The sequence below is a fragment of the Neofelis nebulosa genome, chromosome 11 (genome assembly GCF_028018385.1).
Source record: "Neofelis nebulosa isolate mNeoNeb1 chromosome 11, mNeoNeb1.pri, whole genome shotgun sequence".
Taxonomy (NCBI): domain Eukaryota; kingdom Metazoa; phylum Chordata; class Mammalia; order Carnivora; family Felidae; genus Neofelis; species Neofelis nebulosa.
Window position 1 is genome coordinate 38,383,059 of NC_080792.1, and position 21,302 is coordinate 38,404,360.

The 21,302-nt window shown below is 41.6% G+C and overlaps 1 protein-coding gene across 28 annotated transcripts in view; it reads right to left on the reverse strand.

The window, feature by feature from the left end:
• The window catches only part of DTNA (dystrobrevin alpha), a 359,115-nt gene that overhangs the window by 20,504 nt on the left and 317,309 nt on the right, over positions 1-21,302 (reverse strand). For 19 of the 28 annotated variants that reach the window (XR_009250990.1, XM_058692367.1, XM_058692375.1 and 16 more), the window contains 4 exons: positions 19,400-19,497; positions 14,588-14,701; positions 5,733-5,829; positions 3,942-3,962 (listed from right to left, as the gene is read on the reverse strand). Coding sequence is in view for 27 of the 28 variants with exons in the window: in XM_058692367.1 (XP_058548350.1) it covers positions 3,942-3,962; positions 5,733-5,829; positions 14,588-14,701; positions 19,400-19,497 (330 nt within the window). In the remaining variant the exon portion in view is untranslated. Of the gene's footprint in view, positions 1-2,776; positions 3,062-3,941; positions 3,963-5,732; positions 5,830-14,587; positions 14,702-19,399; positions 19,498-21,302 lie in introns of those variants that run through there. The other 9 variants (XM_058692382.1, XM_058692377.1, XM_058692381.1 and 6 more) reach the window with 3 other exon arrangements.

Here is a 21,302-nt window from a genome sequence, read left to right on the forward strand (position 1 = left end):
ACCTGGCTGAAGCCGGACGCTTAACCGACTGCGCCACCCAGGCGCCCCTGAGGTGACTAATCCTAACTGGTCAGGCAGGAGGCATCACTTAACTTGAGTCTTAATAGTGGAGATTTCCGGGCAGAAGAAAGGTCGTATTGCCAGGAGAGAAGAATATTCCAGGTCTTAGAGGGTCATGAGCGAGGGAAGAGAAGAGGAGGGGTATTGCAGAGAGCGCGAGGATGCTCCAGGTTTGCTGTGGGGAGTGAAGAGGGCTGAGGCTGGTCAGGGGGTGGTTTAATCTGAACCAGAAGGTCATCTCCTAAGGTTTTCAAGTAAAAAAAAAATAATTTTTACTTTCCTAGAATGAATTGACTAAATCCCTAATTTTAAAAAAGTTTGTGTGAGAGAGAGCCTGAGAGGGTATGTTTTGAACACTGGATGCCAGTCCTAATATTGCAGTTGATTATTTATGATGTGAATTGTCCCCCCACCCCCCCCCCCCCACCCTGCCAACACCATCCCATTTCTGATTGCTTCACCACTCCGCAGAATACCCACCAGAGAAGATGGGTGAGGGAGATAAAGGAAGGTGAACTGATGCTGATAAAACTCGTTACTTCTGGCCCGCTCATATTCCCAATGTGTTTGGGAGAAGCAGAAACCTGAGAGACCATGATTTCCCAAGTTAACTGGGCCTCCAGTTATTAATAGAGAGGAGAATGGGGGCAGGAGATGGAATTTGAAATGATGTTTCACTTTCCTCCTCTGACTGAGACACTCTTAGTTAACTGGAAGGAAGAGAAGTGAGTGTGTGTGTACATGCATGTGTGTGTGTAAAATAGGGGTCAAATCACAAAAGTTTACGTATTGTTGGATGTATGTGTATAAACATATACACACTTTTATACTAATATCTGACATGCATATAGTATTTTACAAAGTGCTTTCACATCCATTAGCTTTCAAAATCTCCCCCCAAATCCTGTGGGCCATGTATTAGCAGTCTGTTTGAGATAAATTACCAGGAAGTTAACTGGCTAACTCAAGATCTTACAGGTATGAGAGAAGAACAGGGACCCTACCGTCCGATCTAACACCAGTCACCTTTCTGCAAAAATTTTTTGAGACCTTACATCCTGAACTCAAAGTCAGGATATCTGGTTTTAGATTGGGACATGATATTGGAAACTGGAAGTCTACCAGAAACTCTGAAACATACTGTCATTGCAATTATACCCCAGCTGCCTTCATTATTACACTTTTTATGAGTGTTCTTTTTATGGTTCCTCCAATAAATCTTAAAAATACACAAAGAAGAAAGAGGGTAGGATAATTTTGATGCAAGTTTTGTAAAAAAAAATTTATTGCTTATGATACCATAATCATCATATTATATTACAGGCACTATTTTTTTTTTTAATTCATGTTCTCTCCTCAAGGGGGATAAATTCATGCATTATCTCTAACAAGAAACAGAAGTAGGAATTATATATACCAGTATCATAAAATACATTGAACCACAGAGACTTATGATAAAGCAAGTAGAGGTTATTAAATCAAGCACAATTTGTTGTGTGCAGTGTCTTAAATCTGATTTTACAAAGAGAATGTCCCCAAAGGGGTAAGGCTCATAAATAAAAATAGAATTTAGAAGCAGACGGCAGACTAAAACCTCTAAATTCTCTCCTTAGATCATGTTATACCAAGTCTATATATTTGAATGGCATATGTTTCTTTCCTTGTAGATCTGCCTGCTCAGGATTGGGACATACAGGGTTCTGTCTTTAATTTTAACTGAAGGTCAGTACAATAATCAGCCACTTAACATCTGCTGCTGCATTTGTCCCGTTTATTATTCAGCACAAATTCTCTAAAGCTCCGAGTAAAGACTTCTTTTTCATATTTTATGCCAACAGAAATTTTGGTCCCCTGAGAACTGGTATTTCTGTCCCGATAAAACCACCAATTATGTTTTCCTTTTTTTTTTTTTTTTTGCCTCATTGCCAAAAAGCTCAGAGGAACACCCTTGTCTCTTATGATTAGCATATTTGCACTTTCTCTTCGTTAGTTTCTGATCTTTCTATATTTATTTTATGAAGTCATTGCTGATGTCTTTTGTTGGGAGCTGCCTTGGGTCCTTTTGGAAAAGAGGCTTGACTATACAAGCACATCAATAAATAAGACAAGCAAATTCTCTCCCCACCCAGACATTGCATTGCTGACATCTGAGCGTTCCCGATGATGGCCCTTTAGAACCTAGGCAGCGGTACCCAGCTGAGGGCTGACTTTCAGAGATGCAGCCACTGTTGAGGGCTCCGTGGGAGGAGCTGGAAGGAAAGGAGGCAGTAATGCTCTATGGGTGCTGCCATGGTTTGGCTGTTTGCAGCCATGGGTTTATGAACTTCCTGGTCCACACAGCCTTTCAAGAATGTGTGGCCTGGGGAATGGTGGGAAATGGGCCCCTGAGGGAGATGGCTCAGCAAGGCTGATGGACTATAGGATGATTGCCCTCTCTCCACTAGGTGTGAGGTTATATTTGAGCTTTTTTCCCCTTTTTTCTGTGCACATGCTAAGTAAGAGACAGGAAAGGAAAGAGGCTGTTTGCACAGAGAAGCAGCACAGCAAGGCATTTTTCTCTACCATGATCTAAGTGCGCTGGAACTACAATAGCAATGCCCCGTGTACGCCTTTATGGGCAATTAGACAGGCTATAAATGTGCGTCCTTCACCAAGGGGGACTGTCTCTCATTAAAATTTGACTTTAGTAAAGCAACTTTTTTCACAAAATACAAAATAGTGTAATACATTGTCTTTATTGTCTGACATTACAGATTAGTTTTACACTTTCCTTTTTTACAGACCGTGGGAAGGAAGGGTAAAACTGTGTCCAGCATTTTGCAAACGTTCGTTGTTACACACAAACACACACAATGAATAACAGGAAAGAGAATACAGAAGAATAAAAGGTACGTTGAAATTGGATAGGCTGTGGTTCTAATCGATCCATGGAAATGAGGTGAAACTTCCTGGTGAAACCAGCAAATGGGATATAGCGTCATACACGGTTTGGTACGTGCACCTGAAATTAAAGTTGCTGTTCTTTTGCTTCTGTTTTGTTATTATTATGTTTCGAGTAGGCTACTCCCTCTCATGGCTCTGAACCGGACCACAGGGTCAGACACAGGGTTCCAGTTGAGCGACTACAGTTAGAGAATCACAGTGTTCCTGCTTCCAGAGAAGATGTATGCAAGGGCCTTGTGAACTCCCGGAGCGGAGAGGTTCTTGGTGATAAGAGTAGGGCTGAAAGTTACCCATTCTTTTGAGATTATTACGAACCAGTGGTAGGGATTCCGTTCTCAAGAACTAAACAATGGGAAATGAGCAGATACTGAGGACAGTGTTTCTCCTGGACTGAACCCATTTTGGTGACCAGGGGGGAACAGGGCTTAGTAATTATGCAATGAAAAGAGATGTAACTGGCTGATTTTGTACAAAGAGGTCACACACCTTTCCAGTAAAATGGAAACTGAACTAAATGAGAGGATGCAGAGAGGTTAGCTTGAGTGCTGTATGTAGCTTTAGTGGCCAGAGTGGGTGTCTCTGTTCAGAGAAGGGTCTGATCAATAACCCAGAAAAGCATGAGACTGGTTGGAAACTTAGACCCCTGGAGCTGTAAAAAGTCTCCAACACATTATGATGTTTTCCCCCTCTTCTAAAAGGTGTAATCGCTCTTCTTTTGATGCCCACAGTAGTAACAGTTATTAAAAAAAAAAAAAAAGCTAAATTTTGTATGTCTCAATGCAAGCACTACATTGAAAAGGAAGCAAATTAGTATGATTTTTGTTCTCTTTCCAAACTGAAGCGTGAACAGACATTAGAGGCAAAAGCAATGGGAAAAACGGCAGGATGGCAGGCCCCTCCATAGTTAGTTAAGACCTGCAGTAGGGAACATAACTTACTCCCTGCTTCAGTTCTTCTTCCTACAGAAAGATTGAATCAATAACAGTTAGGTTACCCAGGGTTCCAGGCAGAACGCGTACACAGTGTGAGGGAATGCAAGATGGGGGAAACATCAACACGGCTTCGGTGGCGGCCTCTCCTACCTCAGTGACTTTAGTCCCAGGTCTATTTAGGTATGTGAGACTACAGACCATCTCATTCCTTCCTATGTCCATCCTCCTTTCCACACGATCTATCCCTCTAGCCTGCTGTTTATACATCCTGATAGAACAGACTGTGCTGGGTTAGGCCAGGTCGATGCCAAGATGGCTGACAGTAAATAGAACCCCCCCCCCCAACCCCCACCCCCACCCCATTGCTGTGGTGACAGAAGCTATAGGAATATAAGCAGTGGGCTATTTTCCAGGTTTCCTGTCATTCAGTGAAGGGAAAGATGAGATCGACCCTCTTCATTTGGTATATTTGAAAAGGAAAGCTGAAAGAGCTTTTCTGGATCATCAAATGAGACAACAGGGGAGAAACAGTGAGAGGCTATCCATTATCCAGTCCTGTCTCAATATATATAGTACAACAAAAACTGAGTTCTACACTTTACATGGCTAATATACTGAAAAGTAAATTTTGTTTAGTGAAGATAAAGCATTCCCAACACTGATGGCAGGAAAAGTTGTCTAAGGGGGGGGAAAAAAAAAGACCAAAGGAAACCAAAGAAGGAAGTGTTGCACTTATATGTAAGTGTGTGCCCAGTGCTAGGACACAGTAGGTTTCAACAAATATTTGTTAAACACATAAAAGAAAGATAGGAAGGAGGAAGGGAGAGAGAAAGAAAGCAATGAAAAAAGAAAAGAAAAAAAAGGAAAGACAGAAAAAGAGGAAGGGCAAAACAGTAAATGATGGTGTGTGGGGGATGCGAGGGATCTGGGGACTGAAAGGATGGACGTCTGTCTCACAGACGAGCTGCCCCAGGGACCGGGCAAGTTTCAGTATCAGTTCCCGCCTTTAGCATATCACAGTTCCAATCCGCAGTGGTTTCTGCTTGTCTACCTCAGGCGGGATGACCACCTAGCACTGACACCTCTCCTGGGCCGACTGTGGCCATGTGACCATAATTAGCCTACTTGTGACTTGACACGTGATTTAGTATATACTGAAGAAGGGGATAGGGGTTTGTGAAACGGAGAAGGCCACTTCCCAGTGAGACTAACAGATTACAGCGCTCTGCAGAGGACTTCCCTGGATCATCTTATTAAACACTCTACCCGCAGAGAGCTAAGGGGGTATTCCTGTTTACAGTTCGTACTTGAGAGTCATGGAAGTTACGTGACTTGCTGCTAAAGCCTCACAGATGAGAGAAAATACTTCACTGAAATGATCAGTTAGTTACTCCTCTTAATAAAACTATAATCTCCAAAATTATGGCTATATCTTCATCTTGCAGAAGCATTAGCTTCTGCTCACTTTATTCAGAACTTCCGAGGCTATTAAATGTACAATATTCCTGAATAAATCCAGTTTTAGTACTTTCAAGGACATAGGAACTGGAAATAAGCCAAGAAGTTGTCCTATGAGGGTCCTCAGTAGTCTGGTTCCAGGAAATGGATAAGAATGAGCCTGATAACTGACTGCTATCATTGGACATATCTAAGAAAAGATCCTACATCTGGGACTGAAGCCGTATCTTGGGGAAAATCACATATAGTAATTGGAGAAATCATTGCACATTATGTGTGAACGATTTTTACAAATGCCATAGTCACAGGTCTAGGAAATATTTATTTGAAATGTCTTACCTTTAGTAGCTTCATGAGACCTTCTAACTGGACCATTAGCTCTCTCCGGCTCTCCTGGAGAGCAGACATTCTCTGTTCCAGCTCGTCCTTGCGCTGTCTAAGAAAGAAGTAGTCATCATCAGAACAGCATTCAACCCACTGAGCTGATCACACTTCCAAGTCTTGTGACACTAGTAGACCGCCAGAAAAAGGGCATCTCTGATGTGGTTTCCAGGCAGGGAAATGTCAAATGAACGAACAGTTACAGCTTGAGGTGTACATTTGTTTGTTAGAAGTCATACCAAAACACAGATGAATTGAAATCCTCTTGGATATACTCCCCCTTCTACCCTGAATTAACCAGTCAATGAAATCTTTTCTGAATGCTTAGTATGTCCTGGGCCTTGTGCGATGCCATTGGGCTCCCTTAACACAACAAACAGAAACCAAACTGTCACCGAAAAAGGTCAATCCCACAGATCTTCCAAAACCAAGGACGCTTCTGTAAATCTCAAAGGGCATACTGATTACCCTACTATTTGGAAATTGGAGTTTGAAAGTTTATTTTTCATTTCTTCCATTCTTAGTATGCAATATGGTACCTTTGAGAGGTGAAATATTCATAGTACAGAGTTTTTATAATCAGTTGAAGTTTTCTGGTTTGGGTTTGACTTTATAGGAGTTCCTACACAACTGTTCCAACTGAAAATGACCTGTAAGATTTGTGTTTGTTTAATTTTGTTTGTTTTGCAGAACTTCTATTAAACTGTCAGCAAGAATGGAAACCACAAAGGACAATCTATACTCCATCATTTATATTGACACTGAGAGGTACCAAGAATGTCTTTAAAAGAGGGAAAAGAAATGAAACAGTATGGAGAAGAATATTAATGGTTCGTATTTCTGATGTATATGTGTACTTTTCAAGTCAATTTCAAATCTATTATTTCATGATCATTAGTGAATAATATACACAACTTCCCCCCCCCGTGCTCCAAAGGCTTCTGTCTGAGTTTTAGATATTGGAACTTATATTTTAAAAACATGTGACTGCTTTAACCATGTGTTAATGTATGAATGGATGTGCCTAGTCTCAATGGCACAGGCATAAGATTAAGTGTCACTGTAGCAGAGACTCTGAAATGAAAAACTGACAGTATGAAAATGTCACACTGACTTAGGTCAATGACTCATCCAATTGAAAGATATTTTGGGGGGAGCACAGGTTATGGATATAAATGAAACATTCCTAATTTGCTTTGATTCAGGTTTCTCTAATGAATTATGAATTTAAAATTTATAAACATCCCTCAACGCTTTTTGAATATATTTATATTTTTGGCTTTTATTGCCATTCAAGGCTTACTTACTCCCAGAACATTCCTTCCTTTTTCTTTTACAATTGCCTCTTTTCTGAATCCTGAAGGACAAGGGACATCATGATTTTATAGATTTTAATGGTATCTTATTTTAGTCTTTGTCTTCCTGGGCTGCAACATTCTAATTTTGAAAGTCTTAACTCCATTCAAAAATATTCGTCAATGACAAATCCACTAGCTGTTTTATCTTTGACCTTGTCTGCACATGGTGTCCCAAATATATCCATGGTAGGGGTTGGTAGAAGGATAGATAATGTTTCTGACGTATTTCCAGTTTTCTTCTAGATACTGTTTTGTAATTTTTGGACTTTTGGTTATAGGAGCACTTTGCGAAGAGGGTTGCAGTAAATTCTAATATTGTAGGTAAAAAATACTAAGATAGGCATCTAAAAACTATGCGGAAAAGTTAACTGGTATTAATTTAGAATTAATCAACAATTAAAAAAAAACTTGTTTGTCCAGTTTTCTTATAAGTAGTAATCTTTCAAAACATGACATCTACTCTTTCATGCATTGATTAAATTCAATTAAAAGAATTTCACGGGGCGTCTGGGTGGCCTAGTTGGTTGAGTGTCCGACTTGGGCTCAGGTCATGATCTCACGGTTTGTGAGTTTGGGTCCCGCATCAGGCTCTGTGCTGACAGCTCAGAGCCTGGAGCCTGCTCCGGATTCTGTGTCTCCCTCTCTCTCTGCCCCTCCCCTGCTCGTACTCTGTCTCTGTCTCTCTCAGGAATGAATAAACATTAAAAAAAATTAAAAAAAAAAAAGAATTTCATGTAATAATGTCTTTATTTAATCTTCTCTATAAGTGGCTACCAAATGTGGGTCTGATTAACAAATTTGTGGTGTAGCTTCCATGGTTCCAAGTGGGAACAAGAAAACAAGGACTAAGTAGTGATTTTATTTTCATAGAGCTAAATGTATACCTCTGTAAAAGGAATGTCTTTTATTTTGAGATTCTGCCTGATAATTTCTAATTTTGCATGTGTTTTTTAAATAATATATATGATATATATATATTTTTTAATGTTTATTTTTGAGAGAGATAGATGGAGTGTGAGTGGGGGAGCAGCAGAGAGAGAGGGAGACACAGAATCTGAAGCAGGTTCCAGGCTCCGAGCTGTCGGCACAGAGACTGATGTGGGGCTTAAACTCACCAGCCGTGAGATCATGACCTGAGCTGAAGTTGAATGCTTGACCGATTGACGGAACCTCCCAGGTGCCCCTTGAATGTGCTTTAAAACCTATTTTCTCTTAGGACAATGTTGGGACAACAGGCAAAATTTTAATATAGATCATATATGAGACAATAATATCAACTTTTCTGAATTTGATGATGGTGCCATGGTTATGTAAGACAATACATTTTTACATAGGAAATATACACAGAAATACTTAGTGGTAAAGGGTTATGATGTCTGCAACTTACTCTCAAAATGACTCATCAAAAATATGTATGCTATACATATACATATATACATATATACATATATACATATATACATACATATATATATATATATATATATATATATATATATATATATATAAGCTTATATAGGGAGATAGAGAAGGGTGTAGTAATATGTTTGTTATCTCTAGGTGAAGTATATAAGGACATCCATTGTGATTTTCTTACAACTCTTAAATTTTTTCAAAATAAAAAGTTAAAAAAATATACTGTCATTCATGAAACTGTTGTGATAAGAGATGATGGTAATTTTAAAAATATATCCCTATAGGGGTGACTTAGTCAATTGAGCATCCAGCTGTTGGTTTTGGCTCAGGTCATGATCTCACAGTTCATGACTTGGAGCCCTGCGTCGGGCTCCATGCTGACAGTGCAGAGCCTGCTTGGGATTCTCTCTCCCTCTCTTTCTGCTCCCTCCCCTGCTCTCTCTCTCAAAATAAATAAATAAAGTTAAAAAAATGTATCATCATATGGTAAAACAAAAAGTATTCAGCTTTATGTTATTTCCCAAAAATAATTTAAAAATTAAGCTGGTCTATTAAATTCAACTCTGGAAACCAGACTTACACCAGAGGTTACACTTTCATTTTTAATTAATAGAACACGAAGTTACCTTAATTAGCAAGTTGTTGTTGTTTTTTTTACATTTTATTTATTTTTGATAGAGAGAGACAGAGCACAAGTTGGGGAGGGGCAGAGAGAGACGGAGACACAGAATCCGAAGCAGGCTCCAGGCTCTGAGCTGTCAGCACAGAGCCCAATGCGGGGCCCGAACTCACAAACTGCGAGATCATGACCTGAGCCAAAGTCGGACGCTTAACCGACTGAGCCACCCAGGCGCCCCGCAAGTTTTCTTGAAAAATAATTTTATACACATTGAAAAGAATGTAATTTCGGGGGTATAAAATAAAGTGCTTATTTTTTTTGCAAGGTATAGATATGGAAATTATATGTTTTTCCTCTTTGAGATTTGTAGTGTGAAGTTAGTTCCTTCACAGTTTTAATAAATGTTTTACCCTAGAAGATGGTATTGTCTTTGCAAACACAGTTCTTTTTTTTTTTTTTTTTTTTTTTTTTTTTTTTTTTAATTTTTTTTTTTTTTTTTTTTCAACGTTTTTTATTTATTTTTGGGACAGAGAGAGACAGAGCATGAACGGGGGAGGGGCAGAGAGAGAGGGAGACACAGAATCGGAAACAGGCTCCAGGCTCCGAGCCATCAGCCCAGAGCCTGACGCGGGGCTCGAACTCACAGACCGCGAGATCGTGACCTGGCTGAAGTCGGACGCTTAACCGACTGCGCCACCCAGGCGCCCCACAAACACAGTTCTTTAGCTATCTCTTAATCGTTTTGCAGCTTATCCATTCATGCCACAAACATCCATTTGGCACTTTTAAGACACTGTAAATAAAATAATGAGTAGGATACAGTTTTTGTCCTTGAGCGAAAGAGGAGGAGAAAGAAGTTCAAGACGACGATGGTGAGCGTACAATAAAAATATGAACAAATTGCTGCACGTGGTAACACTGAAGAAGACGTCCAGTTCCATATGGTGGTAAAAATTTAAGGAAGGCTTGCTAGATAACCTTGCAAAACTCCCTCCAAAACTCCACCCAATGTAGAAAAGGAAAGACCTCAGGAACTATGTGGAATGTTCCAGACCTTTCTCTGCTTTATCGGTGCCTCTTGGTTGCCTGTATTCTTGAAGTTACTAGTAAATCTCCATGCTGGAGTAAGATCTCTGATTCATGTGAACCTGACTTTACATTGTAATCTGCTGTGTGGACTGGACATGCAGTTCTTCCCCCTTCTATGGCTTCTATTGTCGGATTAACAGCAATATCCTTGAGAAGGTCTGTAAGGCCACACAGTGTCACCGTCTACCCCCACCTTCATCGTCAGCTCTCTTTCCGTACACCCTTTCATTCACTGCATTCTAGGTCTATAGACCTTTCATTTCTTAAAAAAGTGCCACATTCGCTCCTGCCGTTTGGTTTTTGGACCTATGGCCTCTATCTTCCAGGAGACCCTTTCTCTGCTGTTTTAGCCCCTCTGCCACCCTTAATCCCTGTTCCCATTCATCCTTCATCCTTCAACTCAAACAATCCCTCTTCGTGGTAACCTTCTTTGACCACAGTGAAGGGCAGGTTGGATTATAATGTCTCTCTTTATTTTTTCAAAAAAACAACTCTTGGTTTCATTGATCTGCTCTACAGTTTTTTTAGATTCTATATTGTTTATTTCTGCTCTGATCTTTATTATTATAATGTCTCTATTTAAAAGCAAGACTCCTAATAGTCTTTATCTCAGTTTGTAATTATATTCTCATTTGTGTGCTTATTTGATTTATGTCATTTTCCTACTGGACCACACATTCTGTGGGACCAGGACAGTATCTTTTTCAATTCAACTGTGGGCATCCTGCGTTTTAGAAATATTTGCTGAATGGGGCGCCTGGGTGGCGCAGTCGGTTAAGCGTCCAACTTCAGCCAGGTCACGATCTCGCGGTCTGTGAGTTCGAGCCCCGCGTCAGGCTCTGGGCTGATGGCTCGGAGCCTAGAGCCTGTTTCCGATTCTGTGTCTCCCTCTCTCTCTGCCCCTCCCCCGTTCATGCTCTGTCTCTCTCTGTCCCAAAAATAAATAAAAAACGTTGAAAAAAAAAAAAGAAAAAAAAAGAAATATTTGCTGAATGAACTAAATGAATAATAAAATGAGGGGTGATAAATCTGATAGTGGTGTAGATAGATCAGGGGCCAGGAATCAATTAAGTGAGTAATAACAGTCCAGCAGGAGATGACTAAGACCCAAGAAAAGGAGATGGAATCCACATGTGCTACTCATTGTGTGGGATCTTGGGCAAATTATTTAACTTCTGTGAATCTCAGTTTCCATATCTATAAAAAGAGTACAATAATAGTGTCTATCTCCTGGGTTTGTTACAGCAATTACCCGGGACAGTGTATTATAGAGTTTAGTGCCTAGGGAGCGTCAGATTAGCACACAGAAATGCCTATCATATAACCCCACTTGGTTGTCAGATCTGGGTTGCAAACTTGGCTTTCAGCTTTCTTGTGGCTGATGTAAAAAGGAAAATGCGATTATTTAGAAAGGTCATAGCGCTCTTACGATAAAAATGAACTGCATTAATGAAAAGCTGAGCTCTGCTCCTGTCTCCCCTCGTCCATTCCCCAGCTGAAAGAAATTTCCCTGTTGGTTTCTCAATAAGAGGCACCAGAAGGTTGTAATGGACGGAGAAGATCTCTGTCCAAGGAGTTCCTGTGGCTGCTGCATGTGGCCACTCCTCAGTGTGAACAAAGGCCAAAGTAACTGCGCAAGAAGCCATTGTTTTGGAGTCTGAAACGACTAAAGGATAAAGGTTAGAATACCCAAAGCAAGTTTCTTGACCTAGGATGTCAGGGTATCTGTGAAATCTCCAAGTCATGAAAATGCTTACCAGATAATTAATGGCTTATAAGGATCTAGAGAAATAGCCTTTAAGGGAGGGCATTCCTTCTTCTTCCAGGTAGAAGAAATGTGTAGAATATGGAGGCAGTTGGGATTTAGGTGTCTCGGGCCTCAGGCCTTTAGCTTCAGGCGTGGGCCACCAGCTGACAGGGAGCACCCAAAACACTGAAGTTTTTCACAGAGACAGACTCCTTAGCATGGGTTTGGGCTCAGCTGGGAATATGGGAATGCCCACAAGTCAGGGCCAAGAGGGTGGTTAGAACTATCAGTCTATTCCAAGATAGCAATGCCAAGGAGGGAAGACGTATCAGTTGGAAAACTATCATCAGTGACCCAGGTACATCAAGAAGCCTTCCTGGACGGCATCACCCAAATGGAACCAAATACTTTCGAAAGCAAATGCTAACAGGTGATCTGATGAAAATGTTTATGAAAAATTCCTAGTCATCATCCCTCCAACAGAGAATGGGACACTCAGCGGAAGAGGCATAAAGAACATTTCAGGAGACAAGGTACCTAGATGTGGAGATGAATGATCACTCCATTTCCAAATTGGTTTATTCAGTTTTGTTTCTGTGTAAGTTCGACTCACAGCTTGTGAGCTGGGAGGGCCTACATAGCCCTAGTAGGCAAATTTTCTTTCGAGCAGGCATTTACTTTTTAAATTTTTTTTTTTCAACGTTTTTAATTTATTTTTGGGACAGAGAGAGACAGAGCATGAACGGGGGAGGGGCAGATAGAGAGGGAGACACAGAATCGGAAACAGGCTCCAGGCTCTGAGCCATCAGCCCAGAGCCTGACACGGGGCTCGAACTCACGGACTGCGAGATGGTGACCTGGCTGAAGTCGGACGCTTAACCGACTGCGCCACCCAGGCGCCCCACGAGCAGGCATTTACTTTTATATGCCTTTGAGGATAATGATATAGAATATCACCTTTTCCTTCTTTCCACTTTCATCCCACCTGGGTGACATGTAGTAGAACATGCAAGGACTTCTAATACATCTCCCTGAAGGAAGGACCAGAGATTATATAGTTTGAAAAGGAAGTGTTTCTGTTTCTTCCACTAAATTCTTTAGTTATTCAAAAGTATGACATGATCCTTTCACATCAAGCAGCGCCCACAAGTTGCCGGTTCCATAGATCACCTTTCCATAACTCATGCCTTTGGTGGCTCTGCCGTCTAGGCAGGTGCACAGACCTGGAGAGAGGGAGAATGGGGCCTCCCTGAGAGCAGGCAGGGCCTGCAGCCTGGGCCAGATGTGCTGTGGTGCCTTGTCATGCATGTGTCTGAAGAGCAGGGCTGGGATGGAAGCCCCGGAAACATCCATGACTACAATCAATAGGAACTTGGTAAAATCCAAACATAACCATCCAGAAGCTGCTTAATTTAGTCATTTTGTCTGGAAGAAGTTAATGGCGCTCTAATGATGACAAGGGTTTCTGAGAAGAGGCATCTGTACTTGCTATAAAAAGTATCCCTCAGAGTAAGATATACCTGGAATCTGGCACTGAAACTGGAAGATGGAAAGAATGTTATATCTGCTAACAACTAAAAGTGCCTTGTCAAATAGGACATTCCTATGAAGCAATGCCTTTGAATTTATGTTTGTGCTGTTTGCTACACACATAGGTTTGAGTATGTGTCATATTTCAAGGCATGGTGCTAAGCCGGTCTGAGGTGAAGCCCACAGCCACCCCCCATCCTTTTGCACATGAGCACAGCAGGAGTCATTAGCTATTCTCTACCTTCCTGACTCTGAAAAGTGCACTGAAATTCAAGGGTGGAACCTTCTAAGGGCCTTTCAAACTCAAATGTTTTATGGTGCCGGACTAGACAACAGCAGGTGTTTTAATTCATTAGCAGAACAAGAAGGTATGAGGTCTATTTTTTAAGGTCTGCATGTGAAGCTTTTACGGACCAAGATTGAGAGAAAATCAGACTCCTTTTTTGTGGGTTACAGGTAAATTTTTAAATGTAAAAGCCTGTGATGTTTATTTAGCTGTTTCTGTGTTTGTTGCATTGATCACTTGTATCATAAACACATTGTCGATAGTGCAAATAACTAGAAAGAGTTGAGTTCAAATTTTTTTCAGTGAGAGATTTTGTTTGTAAAGAATGCTGTTTCCCCTTCACTGTGTCACATGAAAGAATAAAATATACACAGCAGCTCCTTAAAACCCCCAAATCTCAGTGAATAGGCCTGTGCTATTAAAAAAGAAACAGGGGTGTCTGGGGGCTCGGTCAGTTAAGTGTCTGACTTCAGCTCAGGTCATGATCTCATGGTTTGTGAGTTTGAGCCCCACAGCAGGCTCTGTGCTCACAGCTCAGAGCCTGGAGCCTGCTTTGGATTCTGTGGCTCCCCCTCTCTCTCTGCACCGCCCCCCCCCACTCTCTCTCCCTCAAAAATAAATAAACATTAAAAAAATTTTTTTTAAAAGAAAAAGCAAGCATGTCAGCAGCTATGGTGGCTAAGGACTGTTTTCTGGCTGGACGCCGTTAGACTTTTGGAAGATCCCAGTCACTTACATTTCCCAAGAGGCCTTGGGCTCCTCTCTTACCTGAGGAGCCGGAGTTCTGCCAGCAGAGTGGGGTTTTGCTGTGCCTTCTCTGGAGTGGGCTGAGAAGCTTGTTCATGCTCTAGCCGCAGCCTCTGGATCTCCTGTAAGATTTCTCTTGGGAGAGAGGAAGAAGGTAAGAAACTAGGGTCAGTTAACTTCCAGGATACCCAGGATGCTAACATCCGAGGGGGGCGGTCACCCTATGTTTGGGAGCAGAAGAAAGTCTCACTACCCAACGGTGTTTATGAGGGACTGGCTGTAGCTAGATGGGTGCTATGGACAACGGAAGGGTGACCTCAGCCCCAGCACGTTCAAACTCTGCAGTATGTTGTTGGAGACTTCAAGCTGAGTGTTCTCACCAGGACCTGATAATCGCTCTACTAAGTAACATAATGCTGCGGTAACGTGTTCAACTTTGAAAAGTGTGCTGGTTAGGAGCAAAAATATATCTTCCGATTATTTCTGATCACAGCCTGACACCATCAAGTCATTGCAGCTACCGGCTAAGAGGTGCTCGGAGGGAAAACAGGATAAATGGTGCTCATTTCACAAAACTAAATAACCCCATCCTCTCACCGGGAATGACATTCCCCTCACTGAATTTATCGGAGAAGCCCCCGGTTAGGACAAAATTTTTTTTCTTATTCTTACCATTTTCAGCCTCAACAATGGATCTCAATGAGGGTAGCCTTGGAAGGAAAGTGCTTTTAAAAGGATTCACTGTAATTGAGTGTGTGACATAAGAGTGCGATCGGTGTGACCCCTGTCAGGGGTGAGATGTGTCAGTCTATTATTGATGTCGGAGCCTGGGCTGCCCTGCACTGAGGTGAACATTAGGCCGCCATAAAGGATAGGTGACCTATGCAAGGCAAATTATCCCTAAGTGAGTTTGAAGCCATTAAGCAAGGTTACAAGACACATATTCTTGGGGGAGGGGTCAGTCTTCCATCCAGCAAAACGCACAAAAGACAGACAATAAGAACAAAGCACTAAGGAATAAGGAATGGAAGGTGAACATGGTGAGCAAGGGCGATGGCTTTCCATCCGAAAGGCTGATTTACAACTGCCTGCTTCATAAACACACCAGCATTAAGAAGCTCATTATCAGTTACTACCTCTCTCACGGGTATAGTGAGGAGACTGAACTATAATTCAGGGGTTTTCCACCTTTTTCTGTCCCCCTTTGGCATTCCCTGGTGGAAAACTTTAAGACAAATTTTCTATGGAAATTCAATACATCAAATGGTTAAAAGGGAGCCTGTTCTGGTGAAAGAAAGCCCTGCCGCAAGCCCTTCTTCCCCTTCTTCAGACCTCTATAGAGATCCCAGGTCCCACAGGGCCTGAAAATCAGTAAAGCTGAGATTTCGAAGTTCTCTGCCAGGACTAACATCCTGACATTCTATGACTCCCACTTGTTCTCCTTGTCAGTTCCAAGGACAGAACCATGATGCAGCATTTAGCTTAAGGAAGGAAAAGAGAGAAGCAGCTCTGATAAGAAAAATTATGGTAAGATCTGTAAAGAGTACTGAGTTCTTAGCCTCTCCCCAGGAACTATGCTCTCCTCTTTAATCTTCTTTTATTGAATCCTCATAAAAATTGTATATAGGTCCTGCTATTATCTGTTTTATGAATAAGGAAATCAAAGCACAGGCCAGTTAAAAGACTTGCCCAAGTTCAATAACAAGTAGGTGGTAGAGGTGATTTGAACCCAGGCGGTTAGCTCCAGAGGCCATGGATATCTGACTCCCTCTGTCTTTGGTGTTTGCTCTGATAGGTTTAGCTTATGCAGGCTGTGATTTATGTCATATAATGTAAAGAGTACTGCTACTCCTAATACCAATCCCAATTAGTTCTTCCAAGTGTGCTATGAGGAAGCATTATCTTCTAACAATCATGGCTGAAAAGTCCAGGAATCACCCAGAGTAGTCATGGAGTGAAGTGAGGAACTCTAACCTCCCCTGAAGCTCAGAGATCTGATTAGTGGGTTCATTGTCACCTTGGAGACCACGGGATTCCTAGGGCGAATTCCTACAGTGCAGAAGTTGACCTGGATAAGCTTCTGGGACGTGGTTCTGGGGTCCTTGGAGGGCATGAAGCCACCGGTTTAGACAAATGAGTTCAGGACGGACTAGATGCTCTTCAGGCATGGTGTGGGGAACTCTGTGGGCCATGAAAGGACTAAGAGACAGGACAAACTTCTCTTTCTGCCATCTCTTCTCATTCCCATTTCTTTATTCTCTCTCTGGTCCTACAAACACGCATTCAGAGTACAACATCCAGAAACATCTTGGAAACAAGCAGTAAGACTGGTAGCACAGCATAGCTGGGGCCATTGGAACATCCATGGTGCTCCTAGCTGATTCTGGAATTCCGCATGGGGGCCAATGTCACTGGGGTATTTCCTTAAAGGAGGTCCTGATTTCACCTCATGCTGAGTGGAAGCAGAGGATTTGAAGGGAAAATAAAGTGCTTTGGAGAGGTAGGAGAGCAGGTAAACACTGCAACCAAGATAAGATATTTGTGGGCTTGGGAGTTTTCACGGTTGTCTTTTTCTCTTTCTAAGAACAGGAAAATATGCCAACCAAGTCTGCACCTTCTTTTTAATTTTTATCATAGAATGTTAAAAAACACTTTGACCGGGGCGCCTGGGTGGCGCAGTCGGTTAAGCGTCCGACTTCAGCCAGGTCACGATCTCGCGGTCCGTGAGTTCGAGCCCCGCGTCGGGCTCTGGGCTGATGGCTCGGAGCCTGGAGCCTGTTTCCGATTCTGTGTCTCCCTCTCTCTCTGCCCCTCCCCCGTTCATGCTCTGTCTCTCTCTGTCCCAAAAATTAAAAAAAAAAACAAAAAAAACAAGAAAACACTTTGACCATTTATCCCTAAATTCTCACGTCAAACTCTATAGGCATGAAACAAGGATCAGGACCTCCTCCTTTATTCAGTTTGATCTCAGAAGTGACATCAGTGTTTAAGAATGGGATTCAGTGGGGGCGTCCGGGTGCCTCGGTTGGTTAAGCATCCAACTTCCGCTCGGGTCATGATCTCATGGCTCATGAGTTCAAGCCCCACGTCGGGCTCCGTGCTGACAGCTCAGAGCCTGGAGCCTGCTTTGGATTCTATGTCTCCCTCTTTCTCTCTGCCCCTCCCCTACTCATGCTCTGTTTCTCTGTCTCTCTCAAACATAAACATTAAAAAAAATTAAAAAAAAGATTGGGATTCAGTGTTAAGACAGTTTGGTGCTCTTCTAAGAGATCTAGAATGTACACGTTGGACCCACTCAGTATTGAGTTTGAGATCTAACTCTGTAATTAATTATTTTTCTCACTCAATATATATTTACTGAGCTTCTGCAACATCCTAACCATGGGCCTAGAACCCAGAGGCCCTTTGGCATGGTCTCTGTTCTCAAAGAACTTCCATTTCAGTCAGGGAAGAAGGAAACAGACACATAGATGCAATTATTTCAGATAATGATGTCTCACACGCATACCAGGAGCTGTGATAGAGAGCGGTTCCTGGCGCAGGAGGTAGTGGGAATGATTCGACGGGAGGACTTGTGAGGTAAGACCTGAATGATGAGAAGGGCCTGCCCATGCAGCGACCCTAAGGAAGAGCGCCCTAAACTGAGAGAACAGTTTAGACTGTTTAGAACTTCAGAGAACAATTTAGAACTTTAGAGAACACAGGCTGCAAGGAAAGAGGTGAGCAGGAGCACACTGAGCAGGATTTGCTGAGGCTGGCAAGGTAGGCAGGCATCAGCCCAGGTTAGACCTTGCAGACCACGGTAAGAAGGGTAGGTTTCAGTCGAAGTGTGACAGAAACCCGTCAGAGAGTTTTGAACATAAAATAACATGATATGACTTGTGTTTTACACAGTGACAGGTTGGGCTGCTGCTAATGGTGGAAACGGAGTGGACAGTCTGGGATATGCTGTGGGGGTCGGCTGAGAATCAGTCTGTGTCGAATAGACAGAGTCCTGCTGATGGACTTGGGCATGGAGGTGTTTGGCTCCAACAACTGGGGGACAGTGGTGTCAGCCCAAATGCCTGATTTGCTTATTTAAAAGTTTATTTATCTTGAGAGAGAGGAAGAGAGAGCACAAGCAGGGTAGGGGCAGAGAGAGAGGGAGAGGGGATCCTAAGCAGGCTCTACTCTGCCAGCGCGGAGCCCGACGTGGGGCTAGAACTCACAAACCGTGAGATCATAGCTGAGCCAAAACCACGGGTCGGACGCTAACCGACTGAGTCACCCGGGCGACTTCCAAATGCCTCTTTTAGAAGAGCCTTCTGTTTGTCTCTGGGTGGCACTCAGGAGGGCCCTTCTGAATGAGACAGCTCCTTAACAAAAACAGGCGTGTTGGGGCACCAGGGTGGCTCAGCGAGTTAAGCGTCCTACTCTTAATTTTGGCTCAGGTCATGATCTCACAGTTGGTGAGGTAGAGCCCCAAGTTGGGGCTGCTTGGTTTTCTCTCTCCCCTCTCCCTCTGCCCCACCCTCTGCTCCCACTCTCTCTCTTTCTCTCACAATAAATAAACTTTCAACAAAAACAAGCACGTCAGTAAAAGGGAAATGATACTGTCTAGAGAGGAAACATTAATTGCACTGATATCTCAGAACTGTATGTATGTTTTCTCATGAAGCTTTCGAAGATCTAAAATCTAAAGACGAGCTTCTCAGACGCCAATATCACTGACTAAAGACATCGTCCTTTAAATATGCATACAGCTGAAAAACCTGGATATTTTAAAGCATACCTATAAGTTTTCAGTGAACACACACTGTGATCAAAAAAGCCAGCATGTCTAAAAAGCCTTACCTGTTCTTGTTTTCTAGCTCTGCGATCAGCTGCCTCTGTTGCTTATTCGCATCAATGGTGAAGGAGATGTCAGGAGCACTTCTCTGCTGCGTCGGCTGCTGTAAAACATGTGGTTTATGCTGTTTAACATTGGGAATGGAAACCCACATGTGTGTGAGGAGACAGGAATCATGAGATATGCAGACAGGAAAGAAAAAAAACTATTTCTATCAAAACAGGAAAAGCAAATACATGAAATTGCCATTCATCTCCTAAGGACCGACTTCTCTGTGAATCTCGGGGGACGCCTCTGCGAGCAGAAGCAGAACAGAATTCTCTGGCAGGCAAACACACAAAACGTAGAAGACATAGTCTTGTAGCTTTCTGACTTGAAGTCTTTGGGAGCGATTTCATTCTTGCTGTGCTGTCCCCACTGTGACAGTTCTCTCAGTGTAGGTGGGTGTAAAAAATACTTCCCTGTTGAGATACCTCTCTAGAATTACTGTTCAATCACTGTAACGCACAATAAAAAAATGTCATGGTTTGAAAATCACAGTTAATAGGATTTTCTTTTCTTCTTTTGGTCAACATACTTATTAGCATTTCTTTATTCATGTATGTAATTTTACATTAATGGATATATACATCCTTCCTCCACATTGATGGCATAACACTCATCACTCCTGGTCATGTTTTAACAACTAGTGTATATGCAGTCACAGCTTTCTCCATTCTCTCTCTCTCTCTCTCTCTCTCTATATATATATATACATATATATATATATATATATATATACATATATATACTCATACACAGAAATTAATCTTAACAAATTATACATATATGCAAATTTCCCTGACTAAATACACATACATATATACATATATATAAATACGGCCTATGATTATATCTAAATACATATATACATATGTATATTTATAGACGTACTTTTTGTTGTAAAATCAAAGTATTATTGTATCAAATGAGTTCTTTTACACAATACATTGATTATAATTACAAGAGGATTTAAAAATTTTTTTTTAACATTTATTTATTTTTTGAGAGACAGAGAGAGACATAGCGTGAGTAGGAGATGGGCAGAGAAAGAGGGAGTCACAGATTCCAAAGCCTGACTCGGGACTCAAACTCATGAACTGTGAGATCATGACTTGAGCTGAAGTTGGACATTTAACCGACTGAGCCACCCAGGTACCCCAAGAAGATTTTTTACAACAAGGATAGATTGATTTTCATATTTCCAAATAAAAGTCAACTTTTACATATGTATGTACATTTACATATGTATATACATGTAATCACATACTGTATTTATATATGTACATGTATGTGTGCATTTAATGAAGGTTTAATTTGTCATTTTTTATAAAAACAGAGTCAGATTATGTATAGTTCCCTGCGCTTTGCTTTCTTTGCTCTACAGTACATTTTAGAAGTTCCTCAACTGGTTTTTAAACAAATTAAAAAAAAATCACAATTAATCTTTCCACTAAAGAATGCCAAGCTTTTAAAAATGGCATCAATTGCCTACGCCCCCAGAAATGAAAAAACTCAGCCTGCTTTTTAATGTCCAGACACCTGACTGTAGAAAGATTAAGCTTGGTAAATGTCTGGCTCTCATAAAGCTTTTCTATGATTTTTTAATTGGCATTTCTTTTAACAAAGAAGTGATTTGTGTTGCTAACAAAGGATTCGGGGTCCTATGTTTTATAACCTAAATGACTTCCCATAGCTAAGCCTAGTGAACGGCAGCTTCGAGCTGTGATCCAGGTTTTTCCTCTGATTTCAGTACATAGTTTTCTGTTTCTTGTATACACTACATATCGATAAAAGTGGAAACTTATCTGAGCCAGTTGTGGATTTGAGTCATTCCTCTTTCTCTTAACTGATCAGGAATTATCCAGA